The following is a 16,115-nucleotide window of genomic DNA, read 5'->3' on the forward strand; positions in this document are numbered from 1 at the left end:
AGTGATATATTACGTGTAAGTAGCAAAAGTCAGTTTTAGTCAGACAGTATAGTATATATTTTTCTAGAATTTCTGTTACAGTAGTATGAATCAATTTTAGTCAGACTGGCGACAAAATAGTTCTACTGCATATATACAAGTATACAATATTAGTTTTAGTTAGCCAAAACTATAGAAGTTTTCTCTCAGTAGAAAGAATTTAGAAATAAGTGATAATTGTTGATTTTAGTCAGACAAAAATAAATGTAAATTATTTTGTTTTTCAGTAGTAAAATCGACTATTAATCAGTAATTAGTTTTAAATAGCTAGTAATTTAAGTAGAAGTAGTAAAACTAAGTTTTTAGTCAGACATCGAATTCAGAAACAAGTAGTAAATCCGAATTTTAGTCAGACAAATTGAATATTAATTTTTTCAGTAGTAAAGTACAGCAGTAGTCAGACAAAAGTCTTAAATTTCTAGTAATTTAAGTATAGAAGTAGTAGAACTAAGTTTTTAATCAGACATCGAATTTAGAAACAAGTAGTAAATCCGAATTTTAGTCAGACAATTTGAATATTAATTTTTTCAGTAGTAAAGTACAGCAGTAGTCAGACAAAAGTCTTAAATTTCTAGTAATTTAAGTATAGAAGTAGTAGAACTAAGTTTTTAATCAGACATCGAATTTAGAAACAAGTAGTAAATCCGAATTTTAGTCAGACAAATTGGATATTAATTTTTTCAGTAGTAAAGTACAGCGATAGTTAGACAAAAGTCTTAAATTTCTAGTAATTTAAGTATAGAAGTAGTAAAACTAAGTTTTTAATCAGACATCGAATTTAGAAACAAGTAGTAAATCCGAATTTTAGTCAGACAAATTGGATATTAATTTTTTCAGTAGTAAAGTACAGCGATAGTCAGACAAAAGTCTTAAATTTCTAGTAATTTAAGTGAAAGTAGTAGAACTAAGTTTTTAATCAGACATCGAATTTAGAAACAAGTAGTAAATCCGAATTTTAGTCAGACAAATTGGATATTAATTTTTTCAGTAGTAAAGTACAGCGATAGTCAGACAAAAGTCTTAAATTTCTAGTAATTTAAGTGAAAGTAGTAGAACTAAGTTTTTAATCAGACATCGAATTTAGAAACAAGTAGTAAATCCGAATTTTAGTCAGACAAATTGTATATTAATTTTTTCAGTAGTAAAGTACAGCGATAGTTAGACAAAAGTCTTAAATTTTTAGTAATTTAAGTGAAAGTAGTAGAACTAAGTTTTTAATCAGACATGTCAATTGGATCGTATTCAGAAATAGGTAGTAAATGCGCTTTTTAGTCAGATAAATATGATATACACATTTTGTCAATTTTCAGTAGTAAAATACTGTTTTAAATAAAAAATTAATAAAAAGATAAGAGTTTTAAATTATAAATAATTAAGGTGCAAGTAGTAGATAAGTTCTGAAGACGTATTTGTAAATTATTATTTTTTCAGTAAAAAAACTCGCGATTGGTCAGACAGAAGTTTTAAATTTCAACTGTAGAATTTAGTAGAAGTAGTAGAAGTAAGTTTTAGTCAGACAAGGTGTTGGAGTTTAAGTAGTAAAAGTCAAAATCACTCAGACATTAAAGAATAAAATAAATTAATGTTTATGAATAATATGTTCCTTAAAAAAATTCACTTTAAATAAAACGGTCACACAATTTTATAAAAACTCTAAAAAGAAAACATTTTTTTGGGCTACATACATGTGTTTTTAAATGCAATAGAACACGTTGTACAAGTTTTTTTAAAAATTATTCTTTAGTTTTTAAATTTATTATAAATATTTAGGAAAAGGAATAGTAAAGAAAACGAAAAAGTAGGAAAACACTATTTTCTTGCTTTCTCTATTTTTTTCAAACTCTGATTGCTCATTTAAATATAAGGATCAATTTCACCATTTACTAAGATAAATTAATCAAAAGACAAATAAATAATTAAGTAGATTATTAAATAAATAAATTTATTAGTATATAAATACAAATAAAACTGTGAAACAAAAAAATTTTTTATATAGGATGTAGAATTTTTTATAACAGTTCTTTTAAAACAAAACAAAAATTTTTGTCAAAATTTTTCTTTATGCAAAATTCAGTATAAATGGAAATTGATCCTTTTAGAGGGTCAGTAGTGGAAAATGCACCGACATGCGAACTTTTTAACGGCGCAGGTTGTTTAATATATGTCAGGCTAACGTAAATTTTTAAACAAACTTTAAAAACTGCTGGTTCTTCCGTGGTGCATTTTCAGCTGCGATACTTTCCCTGTGTGCTCCTGTAATTTATTTAGAAAAAAATAATAATGGAATGCTGCTTCAATTTTACACATCTAAAAAATTTTTTCATACTACTGGAATAAATGCCACTGCAAGGGATAGCGGTTATATGATAAAAGCTTAATATGATCATACGATTTATAGTACACTCCAAAAAAAAAAAAAAAAAAAAAAAAAATATTATAAAATTCCTACGTAATGTAAGTCACCAATTCTTTTTTATTATAAATAATTTTTAATTTTTGAAATATATTTATTCCTTTGTTTTTGCTTTATTGATAGATAAAATTTCTCTTATTTCTTAAGAATCACTGTTTTATTTAAATGTATCAAATTGCAGTAAATTGGTACTAAAAATTTGGAATAAATAAAAAATCGTACCAAATTTTTGGCATTAATTTGATCCACTTTAGTATCAATTTTTGATAACTTATAAGAATATTATTATAAAATATGAAAATATTAATCACTCCGAGTCTTTGACTCGAAGTGATTCATATCTTCATTTTTTAAAAAATTTTTCTTCAAAATTATTTCCATCATTTCAATTCAATTACTATTTATTTCTACAATTTTCAACTAAAATTTTTACTTAAAACTAATTATTTTTAATAATTTTTGAAAAAGTTCTTTAAAAAATTTCAAATCCATTTGTTTGGAATTCAATTTTACGAAATTTCGATTATTTCGAAAATTTTCAATTAAATATAGGGTAAGTGCGGGTATAGTCGGACAGTACTAGTAGTCGGACACTTCCGTGTTTTTTGGCAAATAAATAATAATGCATTGTGATAATTACTTTAAAAAGTATACTAGACGAATGTGTGAAGTTTATATTTTATTAAAATAGTGTTATTTACAAAAATAATTAAACAAGAAATATTTTATTTAATGTTTTAAAAATCATGGTGTCCGACTATAGATACAACCATTTTCGAGTAGCGCGATGAGTGGCACAAAGTTTTGTTGATAATTAATCATAAATATTAAATCTTATAGGGTTTAAATATTATATTAATAACTTCTAATATGCTTTAATTCCATTTTCCAGCCGATAGCAATTAAAAAATTATCTTTTTCACTTTATAAATTCAAAATATCTGACAGATGTCCGACTATAGAAACAAGGGGAAAAAGTGTCCGACTACTAAAGCATTCGTAATTTTTTATTAAAATGTTTATATTTTATTAAATACTCAACTATTTGTAACAAATTTATATGATTTTTAATCCTGAAGAACTCCTTTAATTAATAATGTGCTTATAAACACAGTAGATATTTGCTATTTCAAGAAAAAAAGCATAATTTAAGATTGTATCCTTAAGTGTCCGACTACTAGTGCATTTACCCTATATTAGAAAATAAATTCTTCAAATAAATTCAAAAAAAGAAAAATTAATTTCTCGGAATTGTTTGTTAAAAGTATGAAAAATTCTAATTTTCAAAGATTTTAATTTGAAACCTTATGGAAATTCAATTATTTCTTTTAAAATTCATGCTATAAAGCTATTAAAATTCAATTATTATCTAACATTTTTACTTATAATTTATTTATAAATATATTTCTAATACAAAATTCAGTAAGAATTTAATTAGGTATTTAAATACAAAAATATATGATTTATTGAATAATTGAATGTTTCTTAGGATTGAATTCTTATAAAGAATTTTATAAACAAAATTTTAAATAATTGAATGCTTTTGACGAATTTTAATAAAATTTTTAAGAATAATTATGAGGAATTTGATGAAAATTGGAATAAAAAATAATTTAAATTCTGCAAAGAGTTTTATTTTTTATGAAAATAATTGAATTCTTAAGAAGAAATTTATAAAAAATTTGTAAATATTTGAATTCCAGAGGAATTTTTATTATTATTTATGAAAATAATTAAATGTTAGCGTAGAATTTTATTAAAAATTTTTTAATTAATGAATTCTTTTGGAAAATTGTATTAAAATATAGTAGATATTGTAAATCATTAAATTTAGAAAAATTTTGGAAAATAATTGAAATTTTGTCAAGAATTTTATTAAAATTTTTAAAAATAAATTTAAATTTATTTTAATTCAATAATTGAATTTCAGAGAAAAATTTCATTTTATTACTTATAAAGAAAATTGAAATTTTGACAAGAATTAAAAAATATTTTTTAACATAATTGAATTTTTGCGAAGAATTTTATTAATTTTAAAAATAATTGAATATCTGCAAGCATTTTTGTAACTTTTCCAAAATTCAATTTTTTTTACTGTTTCGAATTAAAATTCCTTCTCTAAATTATTTTTACTAATTAATTAAATGTATATTATAAAATTTAGTTAATGTTAGAAGAATTTGAATTATTACAATTTTCTAAAATTCTAAGATTAATTGAAAATTGAAATTTGATAAAATTTCAAATTGAAACCTTTTGAAGTTCATCTATTTATGAAAATGGTAAACGCAAAGCCTTTAAAATTCAATTCATTTTAAATGATTTAAGTAAAATTATTCATTAAATAATTTATAACTAATAATTTTATGATAGTTCTTTAAGAATTAAATTATTTAAAGAGAAATTATTGTCAGAAATAGAAAAAATTGAAGGTTTTGTATTTGAATTCGTGGTAATTTCATAGCTTATACGAGGCAAACAAAAAAGTCATCAAAATTCTGAATTTTCTTATGAATTCTAAAAATTAAATTTTTTTCAGTTCTTTTAATAAAAATCCCTGACTTTTTCCTGACTTTCTCTGACCAATTCTACTCTCTAAATCTGAATTAGTAGAATTCTACTAACAAATAGTAAAATTTTACTAATTTTTAATAGTTTTCATGAACGACTTTTCCTCTTTTTAATTAGTAGAAAATTACTAATTTTTAGTGAAATTTTACTAATCAATTAGTAAAATTTCACTATTCGATGGTAAAATTATTACTAAATTGTTTGATAAACGACTTTTCGGCATTTCATAAGTAATTTTCTACTAATTTAGATTGAGAGAGTACTTTCCCTGGCTTTTCTTTGAATTTCCTGATCTGTCGCAATCCTGTATGGTAATAATTACCATAGCAAAGCCTGCTATTATATACTCTCTAAAAAAAAGAAAGAAAGAAAATCAGTGAAATTTGACTGAGAATCAGTGGAATTTCACTGAAAATCAGTAAAAAAAATTACTGAAATATCAGTCATTTTCCACTGATTCGCCAAATAAAAAATTACTGAAATTTTCTGTCGAAAATTTCAGGTTATTTTTAATTGGCTAATCAGTGAAAAATGAAATTTCAATCATTTTTAACCGATCTTCAGTGAAATTAAACTGATTCAAATCGCGAGAATATAGTCAATTGAAAAGCAGTCAAATTTCATTGATTCAGTTTTAGAGAGTACGTAACGGCCCCTATAGGGGACGTTAAGAATTACAGATGGGCGCCCGAGTTTTATTATTAACCTGGTATATTAGTTAAATAAGTATTAGTAGTAAAACCCTAGTTTAGTCAGACAAATAGTATGATGCGAATTCTAGAAATTAATTCTCTAGTAGTAAGAGTCCGTATTGGTCAGACCAACCTATTCTGTAATAGTTTTAATTTTAACCTTTTTTGTAAATAGTATTATATAAATAGTTAAATTTATATATAAATAGTATAAGGTGTAGTAGTAATTTTAGAAAGACAAATAGGAATAAACGTCTCCATATTAAAAAATAAATAATGCTGGCATTGACAATTGGTGACATTAGCATTACCTAAGAATAAAATACTTGACAATAAAGTACTAAAAGAAAAAATAAAATAACAATAATAAGAATGAAGGACACAACGATGATACGAAAAGCAGTTTCTAAAGCCGAAGAGAACAATCTTTATTTTTGTTATTACTTCATCATGGTGTTTTTTTTTTGTTTTGAAATTTTGACGATTGTCTCTGTAACGGCTGGCATGCTACTTACTAGCTTGTACGGCAGAAGTGGATCGATGCGCGTATCGACTTTCGAAGGATGATTTGGATGGGTCGACGACTGCAGCTGCAGTCGCAGGTGGATGGCTCATTGCAGCGCCTGCAGGAGCCGTTTTGGCCTGGGCATGCTTGACACGCTCCAGCCTGGCCGCAGCGGCAGCAGTTGTGGTGGTGGTGGTAGCAGTAGGCGGGTGATAGGCGGTCGAGTGAATCGAATGCTTTACCGAGGGTGATGGTTTAACTGTGACGTTCGTATTGATATTGGTACTTGTGATGTTGGTGGTTATGGGTTTTGCGTGATGAAGAGGGCGATGGGGAGGAGCATTGGTTGCGAGGAAGGCTAGAACATATTTTACAATTACAATAAAGCGATCGTTTTTTTTTTTTTTTTTTGAGAAGAAAAAACAAAAAATTCATTATAATATTATTTATTCATATTTATTGTAATATATATATATATATATATATTATTATATCGCATTCGCTAACTAAAAATTATTAGAAATAAATAAAATCAATTTTCTGTAATTCTTTATTTTTCCCACGTCCTCAGTTATTTATTCCGATGTGAAGTTCCCATAAAAATGTTCCTTTTTGGAAAAATATTTCTTTGAAAATTTTTTTTTTATTTTTTTTTAAAAAAATATGTTCTTGGATGTTTAAAAAAATATTTTTAAAAGAAACTCCAATATTTTGGAGATGAATTTTTTTTAAAAATATTTTTCTAAACATCCAAAAACATATTTTTATATTTATTTCTTTTGAAAATATTCTTTAAAATGATACTTCTTTTGATACTTCTTTTTAATTCTGTTAAAATGATATTTCTGTTAAAAATATTTTTTTTCAACTTCAACAATTTTTCTTGCTTCTTTATTTTTGAAGTTTCCTTTTTCCGTTCCTGCTTTCCTTTTTGGGCGAGAAATTTGTCCTTTTGTCTAAAGAAAAGCCTGCCTTTTATCTTATACACAACACAGGCATCTATTATTTTAAAAAGCTTTTTTCATGCCATGAATTTTGATGAAGTTGTGTATTTGCATATAGCGAGGGGGAGGGCAAGAAGTTTTTTTTTTGTACAACAGAGAGAGTATTCTCTTTTCTCTACGTAAGTTTTCAAGCAATTTGAAGAAATTCACACGTCCTGAGGAAGATTATTTTTTTTGGAAAGACGACAAAAAAGTTTGTTTTTTGAAAGTTTTTAAGAGAGTTGATGTTTTTTTTTTGTTCGTGTAAGAGACAAAATTGCAATTTGTGAAATGTAATACACATTTTTGAAAAATATTGAAATATAAATTTCCTGGAGAGTTTTCGAATTGTTACTAGTATTGAAAGTACTAAAAGTAGTACTAGTGCAACTAGTAAAAGCAGTTAAGTAGTAAAAGTACATTTGAGACAGACAAACAAAACAGTGAAAATATTCTTCATTTTCAGTAGTCAAATACATATTCAGACGGACACGAGATTCGAATTATAAGTGATTTTAGCAGAAGTAGTGAAAGAGTAGTCGTACTACAATTGTAGTACGACAGTTTTAAATTGCATGTGATTTTAGTAAAAATAAATTTTTAATGGAAAATATAATGTTGATGTAATTTAAAAATAAATAGTATAAATCTGCAGGTTAGTCAGTTGCAAATAGATGCAAATTCCTTTGTCTTTAGTAGTAGAAAATATCATTAGTCAGACTATGTATTAAATTGTAGCTGAATGAGGTTAAAGTAGTAAAAATAAAATTTAGTCAGACATGAGATCTGATTGAATTTGTAAATAAGTAGTGAAAGCGCATATTAGTCAGACCTGTGAAATTGTCAACATTTAGAAATAAGTAGTAAAGGAGAATTTAAGTCAGACCAAAAACATTGTAAAACATATAATTTTTTAGTAGTAAAGTGTACTTTTAGTCAGACAAGTTTTAAATTCCGAATCACTATTAATCATACATTAATTTTAAGTAGCTAGTAATTTAAGTAGAAGTAGTAGAAAGTAATTTTTGTCAGACATAAAAATTAGAAACGAGTAGTATATCCGCATTTTAGTCAGACAAATTGAATATAAATTTTTACTAGTAGTAAAGTACAAAAGTAATCAGAAAAAAGTCTTAAATTTCTAGTAATTTAAGTAGAAGTAGTAGAAGTAAGTTTTTTGTCAGACATATAAAATAGATAAAATTTTGAAACAAGTAGTAAATCTGTATTTTAGTGAGACAAATTGGATATTGATTTTTTTAGTAGTAAAGTACATTAGTAGTTAGACAAAAGTCTTAAATTTCTAGTAATTTAAGTAGAAGTAGAAGAAGTAAGATTTTAGTCAGACATATAAAATAGATAGAATTTTAAAACAAGTAGTAAATCTGCATTTTAGTCAGACAAATTGAATATTAATTTTTTCAGTAGTAAAGTACAGCAGTAGTCAGACAAAAGTCTTAAATTTCTAGTAATTTAAGTAGAAGTAGTAGAAGTAAGTTTTTAGTCAGACATATAAAATAGATAGAATTTTGAAACAAGTAGTAAATCCGCATTTTAGTCAGACAAATTGGATATTGATTTTTTTAGTAGTAAAGTACAGCAGTAGTCAGACAAAAGTCTTAAATTTCTAGTAATTTAAGTAGAAGTAGTAAAACTAAGTTTTCAGTCAGACATTAAAAATCGATCAAGTTTAGAATGCAAATTAGACGCGTTTGTAAACTATATATTTTGTTTAGTAATAAAGTTCATGATTGCCAAGAAAAAAGTTTTAAATTACAACTAAATACAGTAAAAGTAGAAAAAGTTAGGTTTAGTCAGACATTTTAATAGGATGGAATTTAAAACTAAGTAGTATATCCAAATTTAAGTCAGACAAATTGTATATAAATTTTTTTTCAGTAGTCAAGTTCAGCAGTAGTCAGACAGAAGATTTAAATTGCAGAGAATTTAAGTGGAAGTAGTAGTAACTTAGTTTTTAGTCGGATACTTCAAATAAAACAAAAGTTTTAAATAGCAAATTACTTTTGTACAAGTAACAGAAGTAAAGATATAGTCAGACATTTTTTATTAGTAGAAATTAAGAAATTTCGATCTAACCAAAAAGATGCAATTTCATTCATTTTTATAGTAGTAAAAGATACTAAAACATAGTAAAAATAGTAGTAAAAGTATAATAGTGTAAAATAGCACATGTGTATTAAAATAAAAATTGATAGAAGACGAAGTGGTAAAATTCACCTTTGGTCAGACATCTTAGTTTATAGAGTTTAGAAAAAAGTAAAAACACTGTTAAGTGAGTTCAGTAGTAAATGTCCAGTAAAATCACTATTAAGACAGAAATTAAAAACTTTAAACAATTTCCGTTGAAGTAGTAAAAGCTACTTGGTCAGACATTCCAAATTTAGAATTTAGAAACAAACTACTAAACTCGTGTTTTAGTATGAAAAGGTGAAAACCAAAAAATGAAAATTTTTTTCATTCTCAGTAGTAAAATATACCATTAGTCAGACATAAGTTAAAAATTACGAGTTATTTAAAGAAAAGCAATAAAATTAAGTTGTAGTCATCAATAAAAGAAGTAATAAGTAATTGAAGTAGTATTAGTCTAGTTTTAGTCAGACACAAGTAGACCAAAATACGAAAAATTTCCTCTGTAGAAATTTGGAATTACAGAATAAAATTTCTCCACACGGAGAACAAAACAAAACAGCAGTGAGAAATTTTTCGAAAAAAATAACTTTTTGCAGAATTTGAATTATATATGTGTTCTTGTGAAAAGTGCCATATTTTTTTTGTATTGATCAATTTGTAAGAAGAAGATCCTTTAAAAAAAGGATGGTGAGAGAATATATATTTTTAATGAAGAAAAAATTGTTTATAATGATAAATAGCTTGCGAAGTGTTTATGTTTGTTTTTTTTAGAATAACTTGTTCGAAGTGCGATTTTTCTTTTTATTCGCTTGAGGTGAAATTTCGAAATGGACATTGACTTGAATTGATAATGCGACTGTGTTGGAACAAAAGAAACGTACGTTTACGATGATATTTCGGGGACCTCCTGTGGATTGGAGTTGGCCTTGTGACCGAAGGTGGTGGCGATAATTGCGGTATTACTTGTCCGCTCGATGATAAAGCTGCAGAAGATATTCTCATGCTCCAATGAACTCGGCTACCCGTAGCTGAAACACCCTCAACCACCTCAAATATTCTATTTCTCTAAATCATTTTCCACCTTAATTGTTTTTTTATTCATTTTTTTTTTTTTTTTTTTTGAAGAAATTGATTTTTTTTGACAAATTAATTTTTCGAGAGAAATGATGATGATGAATCTGGTGATTATATAGAATTTCAAGAAATGAAAAACAAGATCTTTTTTTTCTCTTTTCGAATTCACGATCAGGGGAAGAATATTTATGAAATTCATTAGTATTTTAGTTCAGGCATGAAATAGATTTTAATAAGTTTTTATTGAATCAGAGAAGATATTGAGGACGTGTGGATATTTTTTTTGTTTTGAGGATTTATAAAATTTTCCGATTTTCGGGAACTTCAGAACCCGGTTATGAATTAATATATTTAAAATACGATAATTAGAAATTCAATTCGAGGACTATTGCGTATACGTAAAAGAAATTATAAATGAAAATTAATTTATTGATTGTAAATCAGTTATCGTCGTAACTTTAAAATAAAATGTAAATTAATAAATAAAAATTTAAGAAGCACGTTAAAACATTTCTATTAATAACTATTCCTTTGATACATGGTCCTATCTATCAGAATCTACTGAATATTAATCGACAAATGCAGATAGATAAATATACGAAAATAATGACAAGTCCACATGCACCTTTTTTGTATAAACAATCGAATGACGATTTTATTTTTTTTTTATCAACTCAAGAGTATGATCATCTTTTCACTAGAGTTTTTTCATTATTTTATTTTTTCAACTATTATTTTAACTATTATTTCAACTATTTTTTAAACTATTTTATATTTATACAATAATTTGTACAGTAGCATTAGTTTTCATTTTTAAATTTTAGTTCGGTAATGGTTTCCATTATAGTAATAATTTCTTAATTAATTTCTAAATTAAAATTTGTTAAGAAAAGAAATAATAGTTTTTGAATTATTTTCTAGAAGATGTCATACTCTTTAAATGAGGAGTTGATAATTTATTTGAAAATAGACAATGATCAATGTAGTCTATTGGACGATTATTTGCAGTAATCGACTTTTAACAGACACAATCAATATTCTAACCATAGATATGAATTCTATATATAATTCAGTCCTTCCATCAAAATGCAAGATATTTTCTATATAGTAAATAAATAAATAAATAAATATATATATATATAGACTGTTCAATCAAAAATTAATGACCTAGTCTAGTTTAATTGATGATATATTTTGTATTTTGAAAAATAAATAAATTTTCCCTGTTTACTTACTCGGACGGGGATGCCTTTCTCGCTCTCCGCTCCTCTCCCTCGAATCTTTATCCTTGTCCTTTGACTCTTTTTCTTTCTCCTTGAAACAAAAAAAGTTTTTAACCCTCACGGGCTCGAGCCGGGTCCCTCGGACCCGGAGGAAAGTTTTTTTGATCTACTTCCGGTTAAGAAAATATTATTGGAAAATCAACTTCACATTAGGCTTGGGGACGTAAGAACACACATTTTTCATCAATATAAACAATTTTTTATTTATAAAATATTCTGGTAAATTACCTTTTAAGTCGAACATACGTAAAAGCTCAAGCCGGGTCCGAGGGACCCGGGCTATGAAAAAAAATTTTAAATTTGCAATTTTTATGCAATATTCGATTTATTTATGGTATTTTTATCAATAACTGCCATAATAAGTGATAACATCGTTAAATACATCGTTAAATTTAATAGAACAAAAAATACAAATTAGAAAAATCTTGCTTAATAAGTATGTAGTTCGATTTATTCAAAATGACTCATTAAATTTATTAAACAAATTTTAGTTATAACTTGATTACTTTTTAATATTTAAAATTTTTTATGCAATTATATCATTAAAATTGTATTAAATATGGAAAATATGAAGCACTTTGCTATTAAATTTTATTTTTTATTGCATTGAAACTTTGAAACATCCGGGTCCCTCGGACCCACCTTGTGCGCGCATTTCAAAAATCGAACTCGAGCCTGTGAGGGTTAAAGTACCTCATTCATAATTGATTTTTTTCGGCAGTGAGTGATTCTCCCGACAAACACGATTTTTGAAAGATGGAAAATTTAAAATAATTTTTTGAAATTTAAAAATATTAAACTTTTTTTTTAGTTTTAAAATTAAGAAAATAAATGTAAAATAAAAGTAAAATAAATGAAATAAAACTAAATAAAGTTAAAATAAATAATACAAAACGAAATTTAGTCTGGTTGTTGTTTTCTTTAATGTAAAACTAAATAATTCAAAATAAAAACCTCCAGTCTGACTTATAACTGAGTTATACTACTTTCGTATGTGAATAATAAAAAACTGAAAGTGCAGGTTTAGTACTACTTCGAATAAATTGAAAAATGGGTATGTCTGACTTAAAGTGAAGTATACTACTGCTAGATGTGAATTTTGCAATAAAAGACAATGTCTGACTAATATTATTCTCTACTACTGAGGAAGAATGCTATTCCAGTCGAGAAACATGTTGTCTGACTGCAAATTGACAAATACTACTTTGAAAAATTATATAAAATAGAAATTCCGAATTGACTGGAACTGATTTTTAGTAATAATACACTAAAAATACAAGAAATTAAATTTCACTGTCTGACAAAAGTTAATCTTTACTACTTTCAACTTACAAAACGATTTCTTGTTTTTGTTCCACTACAATAAATTTTACTGTTATATTTTTGTCTCCGATTGAAAAAATTTTCTCTCTGACTAAAATAATTGTAAGCTACTGAGAAATAAAAAAATTTCAATTTACAAAAACTAGTCTGACAAAAACTGATTTTTTCAATTTTTTATTTAATTTCCAGACATTAAAACGATCAGTCTGATGAAAAATAGACTTTGTCTACTGTTTTTTAGTGATATTAAAACAATGTGTCAATTTCAGTATTTTATTATTTAGACGAAATTGCCTTTGTCCACATTTCTCTTTAATTTCGTTTGTGAATTAAAACAGTCGGTCTCACTAAAATTGACCTACACTACTGAATCATAAATTGACACTGAAGATTGATTTTAATTACTTTTAAAAGAATTTTCTAAATTGAAGGAAATTATATGTCTGACTAAAAATTGACGACTTCTACTTACATAGAAATTATATGAATTCTAAGACATTGTCTGAATAATATTAATTTTTTCCACTTCTAATATCTTTCAATATGGCATAAAAAATTACGTCTGACTTAAATTTGCTTGTACTACTTAAAAAACACCTTTTTGAATTCTAAAACGCATTGTCTCGCTATTAGACATTTTTTCACTTATTATACATTTAAATATTAATGCAACATTCCGGATGACTAAAATTTATCTGTACTACTTAAGAAGTACTTTTTCGAATTCTAAACCGTATTGTCTGACTAATATTATTTTATCCACTTATAATGCATTTAAATATGAAATATGAAATATTACGCCTGACTAAAAATTACTACTTAGGAAAATTTTTTTTGAATTATAAAATGTATTGTTTGTTTTTTCACTTATAATTTACATTTAAATATGAAAAAGGAAACATTACGTCTGACTAAAATGTACTTGTACTACTTTCGAGGAACTTTTTTAAATTCTAAAACGCATTGTCTGACTAATAGCCACTTTTTCCACTTATTAAACATTTAAATATTAATGTAACATTACGTCTGACTAAAATTTATTTGTACTACTTAAAAAGTACTTTTTTAAATTCTAAAAGATATTGTTTGTTTCTCCACTTGTATTACATTTAAAAATAAAAAAGGAAATATTACGTCTGACTAAAATGTACTTAAACTACTTGCGAAGCACTTTATCAAATTACGAAACTTCTTGGTTAACTAATTCCGAATTATTCCACTTAAGACACATTTACTTGGATTTAAAGAAATTATGACCTCCAATAAACCTACTTTTACTGCTTAGAAAGCATTTTTACGAGTTGTAAAACCTTTTGTTAGACTTTTACTACTTATGAAATATAAATTTTTAGATTTCAAAAAATTATGTCTGACTAGAATCGACATTTACTACTTAGAATGTAATCTCTATAAATTCCGCAATGTTTTGTCCGACTAATACTGATATTTTTTATTTAAAATACTTTCATACTGTTTCAGAAAGATATTTTTCTGACGAAAACTAATTTCTACTAGTTAGAAAGCAATTAACATGTATTCTAAAATTGTAAATTGCATTTCCGGTAGACATTAACTTTTACTACTTTACAAAATATTTAATTCGATGAGAAAAAATTAAGTCTGATGATAATTTATTTTTATACTACTTTGTACATTTGAACCTTTCTAATTTGCCATTAAAATATCCTGTCTGACTAATACTGTCTTTTATCACTTAGAAAACTTTTTTATGAATTTCGAAATGTTACGTCTGGTGAATATATAGTAAAATTTACTACTTCTCAACTGCGAGCAATTACAGGAATTCGAAATTAGTTTTAACAGTGAAATTCCATGAATTTATGAGACGAGTATTTCGAGAGAATCACACAATGTTATGAAAAGGGGAATGAGAGTAAAAAAATTCTTACGTTTCAGTTTAGTATGAAATAAAATAAAAAATTTGATACCTTAGCATCTTTTGCTGACAAGGGTGTCCGTGATGGTTGTCGTTTAGGAGATTTTCGATCAGCAACACTTGGTCCAAGACTTTGCGAACGTCCAGTTCGAGGACTATTCTTCGGACTGGATTTCATTCTTGGTTGAATTTCATCTCGATGTTCTTTTGCTTCATCGCGTCGGCGAGGTATCACAGGTTCCAATTTCTCTCTCGTTGGAGAGGGAAGTAACGCTCCATCACCTTTAAAGTTTCATTTATTTTTCATTTATTTTTCATTTCTTTTCGCTTCGAAAAATAAATATTAAATGATAAAAATTTTTCTTCTTTGGTTCATTTTTTGTATTTTTTTTCTTTTTTAAAGAATGCTTTTCTTCTAAACTTTTTTTCTTTTTTGCCACAGTTTTCTTGAAAGTATCAAATTGATACTAAAGCTCGAACCGAAGTGTATCACATTGATCTACTTTAGTATCAATTTGATACTTTCAAGATAAACTGTACTTGTAAACGGGTTTATATAAAATAAATAAAACTCAAAAAAAAAAAATACAAAAATTGCACTTTTGTACAAAATGATTTCTTTAAACCTGTGTAAAAATGAAATAAAATAAAATATACTAGAAAAATGTAAAAACAAAATAAAATCAATAAAATAATGAAAAATAGAAGAGACAGAAAAACGAAAAAATAAAATAAAAAAAAGGGAGTTAAAAATAGAATTGATCGAAAAATATACACGGAAAAAAATAAAATCGCAAAACGAGAAAAAAATTTCCCTCAACAATTACTTCTACATTTTATTTTTATTATACGAATATTCATTTGAAAAACGAAATTTTTTTCTTTTTTTTTGAGAAAATTTAGAAAAAAATTCCCTAAATCAGAGGATCAAATAAAAAAATAAAATTAAAAAGAAAGAAACAAACAATGAAATTAAAAAAAATGTTTATATTTAGAGGAAAAATGGGCTGTAAAATTAATTAAAACAATAAAATAAATAATAAATACAATCCCTTTTGTATGAAGAAGGAATAAAATGGATTATTATATATTTCTCTGAATTAAAAGTTCACATTGTTTTTTATTACTTCTCAATAGCAAATATTTAATTGACTATAAATAAATATAAATAATTTTAAAAATTT

The 16,115-nt window shown here is 25.6% G+C and overlaps 1 protein-coding gene across 7 annotated transcripts in view; it reads right to left on the reverse strand.

Moving 5' to 3' along the window:
• The window catches only part of LOC122512882 (nucleolar protein dao-5), a 53,409-nt gene that overhangs the window by 6,065 nt on the left and 31,229 nt on the right, over window positions 1–16,115 (reverse strand). For 5 of the 7 annotated variants that reach the window (XM_043629001.1, XM_043628999.1, XM_043629000.1 and 2 more), the window contains 3 exons: window positions 14,984–15,213; window positions 11,664–11,742; window positions 6,231–6,578 (listed from right to left, as the gene is read on the reverse strand). In XM_043629001.1, the coding sequence (XP_043484936.1) occupies window positions 6,231–6,578; window positions 11,664–11,742; window positions 14,984–15,213 (657 nt within the window). Of the gene's footprint in view, window positions 1–6,230; window positions 6,579–10,235; window positions 10,383–11,663; window positions 11,743–14,983; window positions 15,214–16,115 lie in introns of all 7 variants that reach the window. The other 2 variants (XM_043629002.1, XM_043629003.1) reach the window with 2 other exon arrangements.

Source organism: Leptopilina heterotoma, unplaced genomic scaffold (genome assembly GCF_015476425.1).
Source record: "Leptopilina heterotoma isolate Lh14 unplaced genomic scaffold, ASM1547642v1 Lhet_13, whole genome shotgun sequence".
In the NCBI taxonomy this organism is placed as follows: Eukaryota; Metazoa; Arthropoda; class Insecta; order Hymenoptera; family Figitidae; genus Leptopilina; species Leptopilina heterotoma.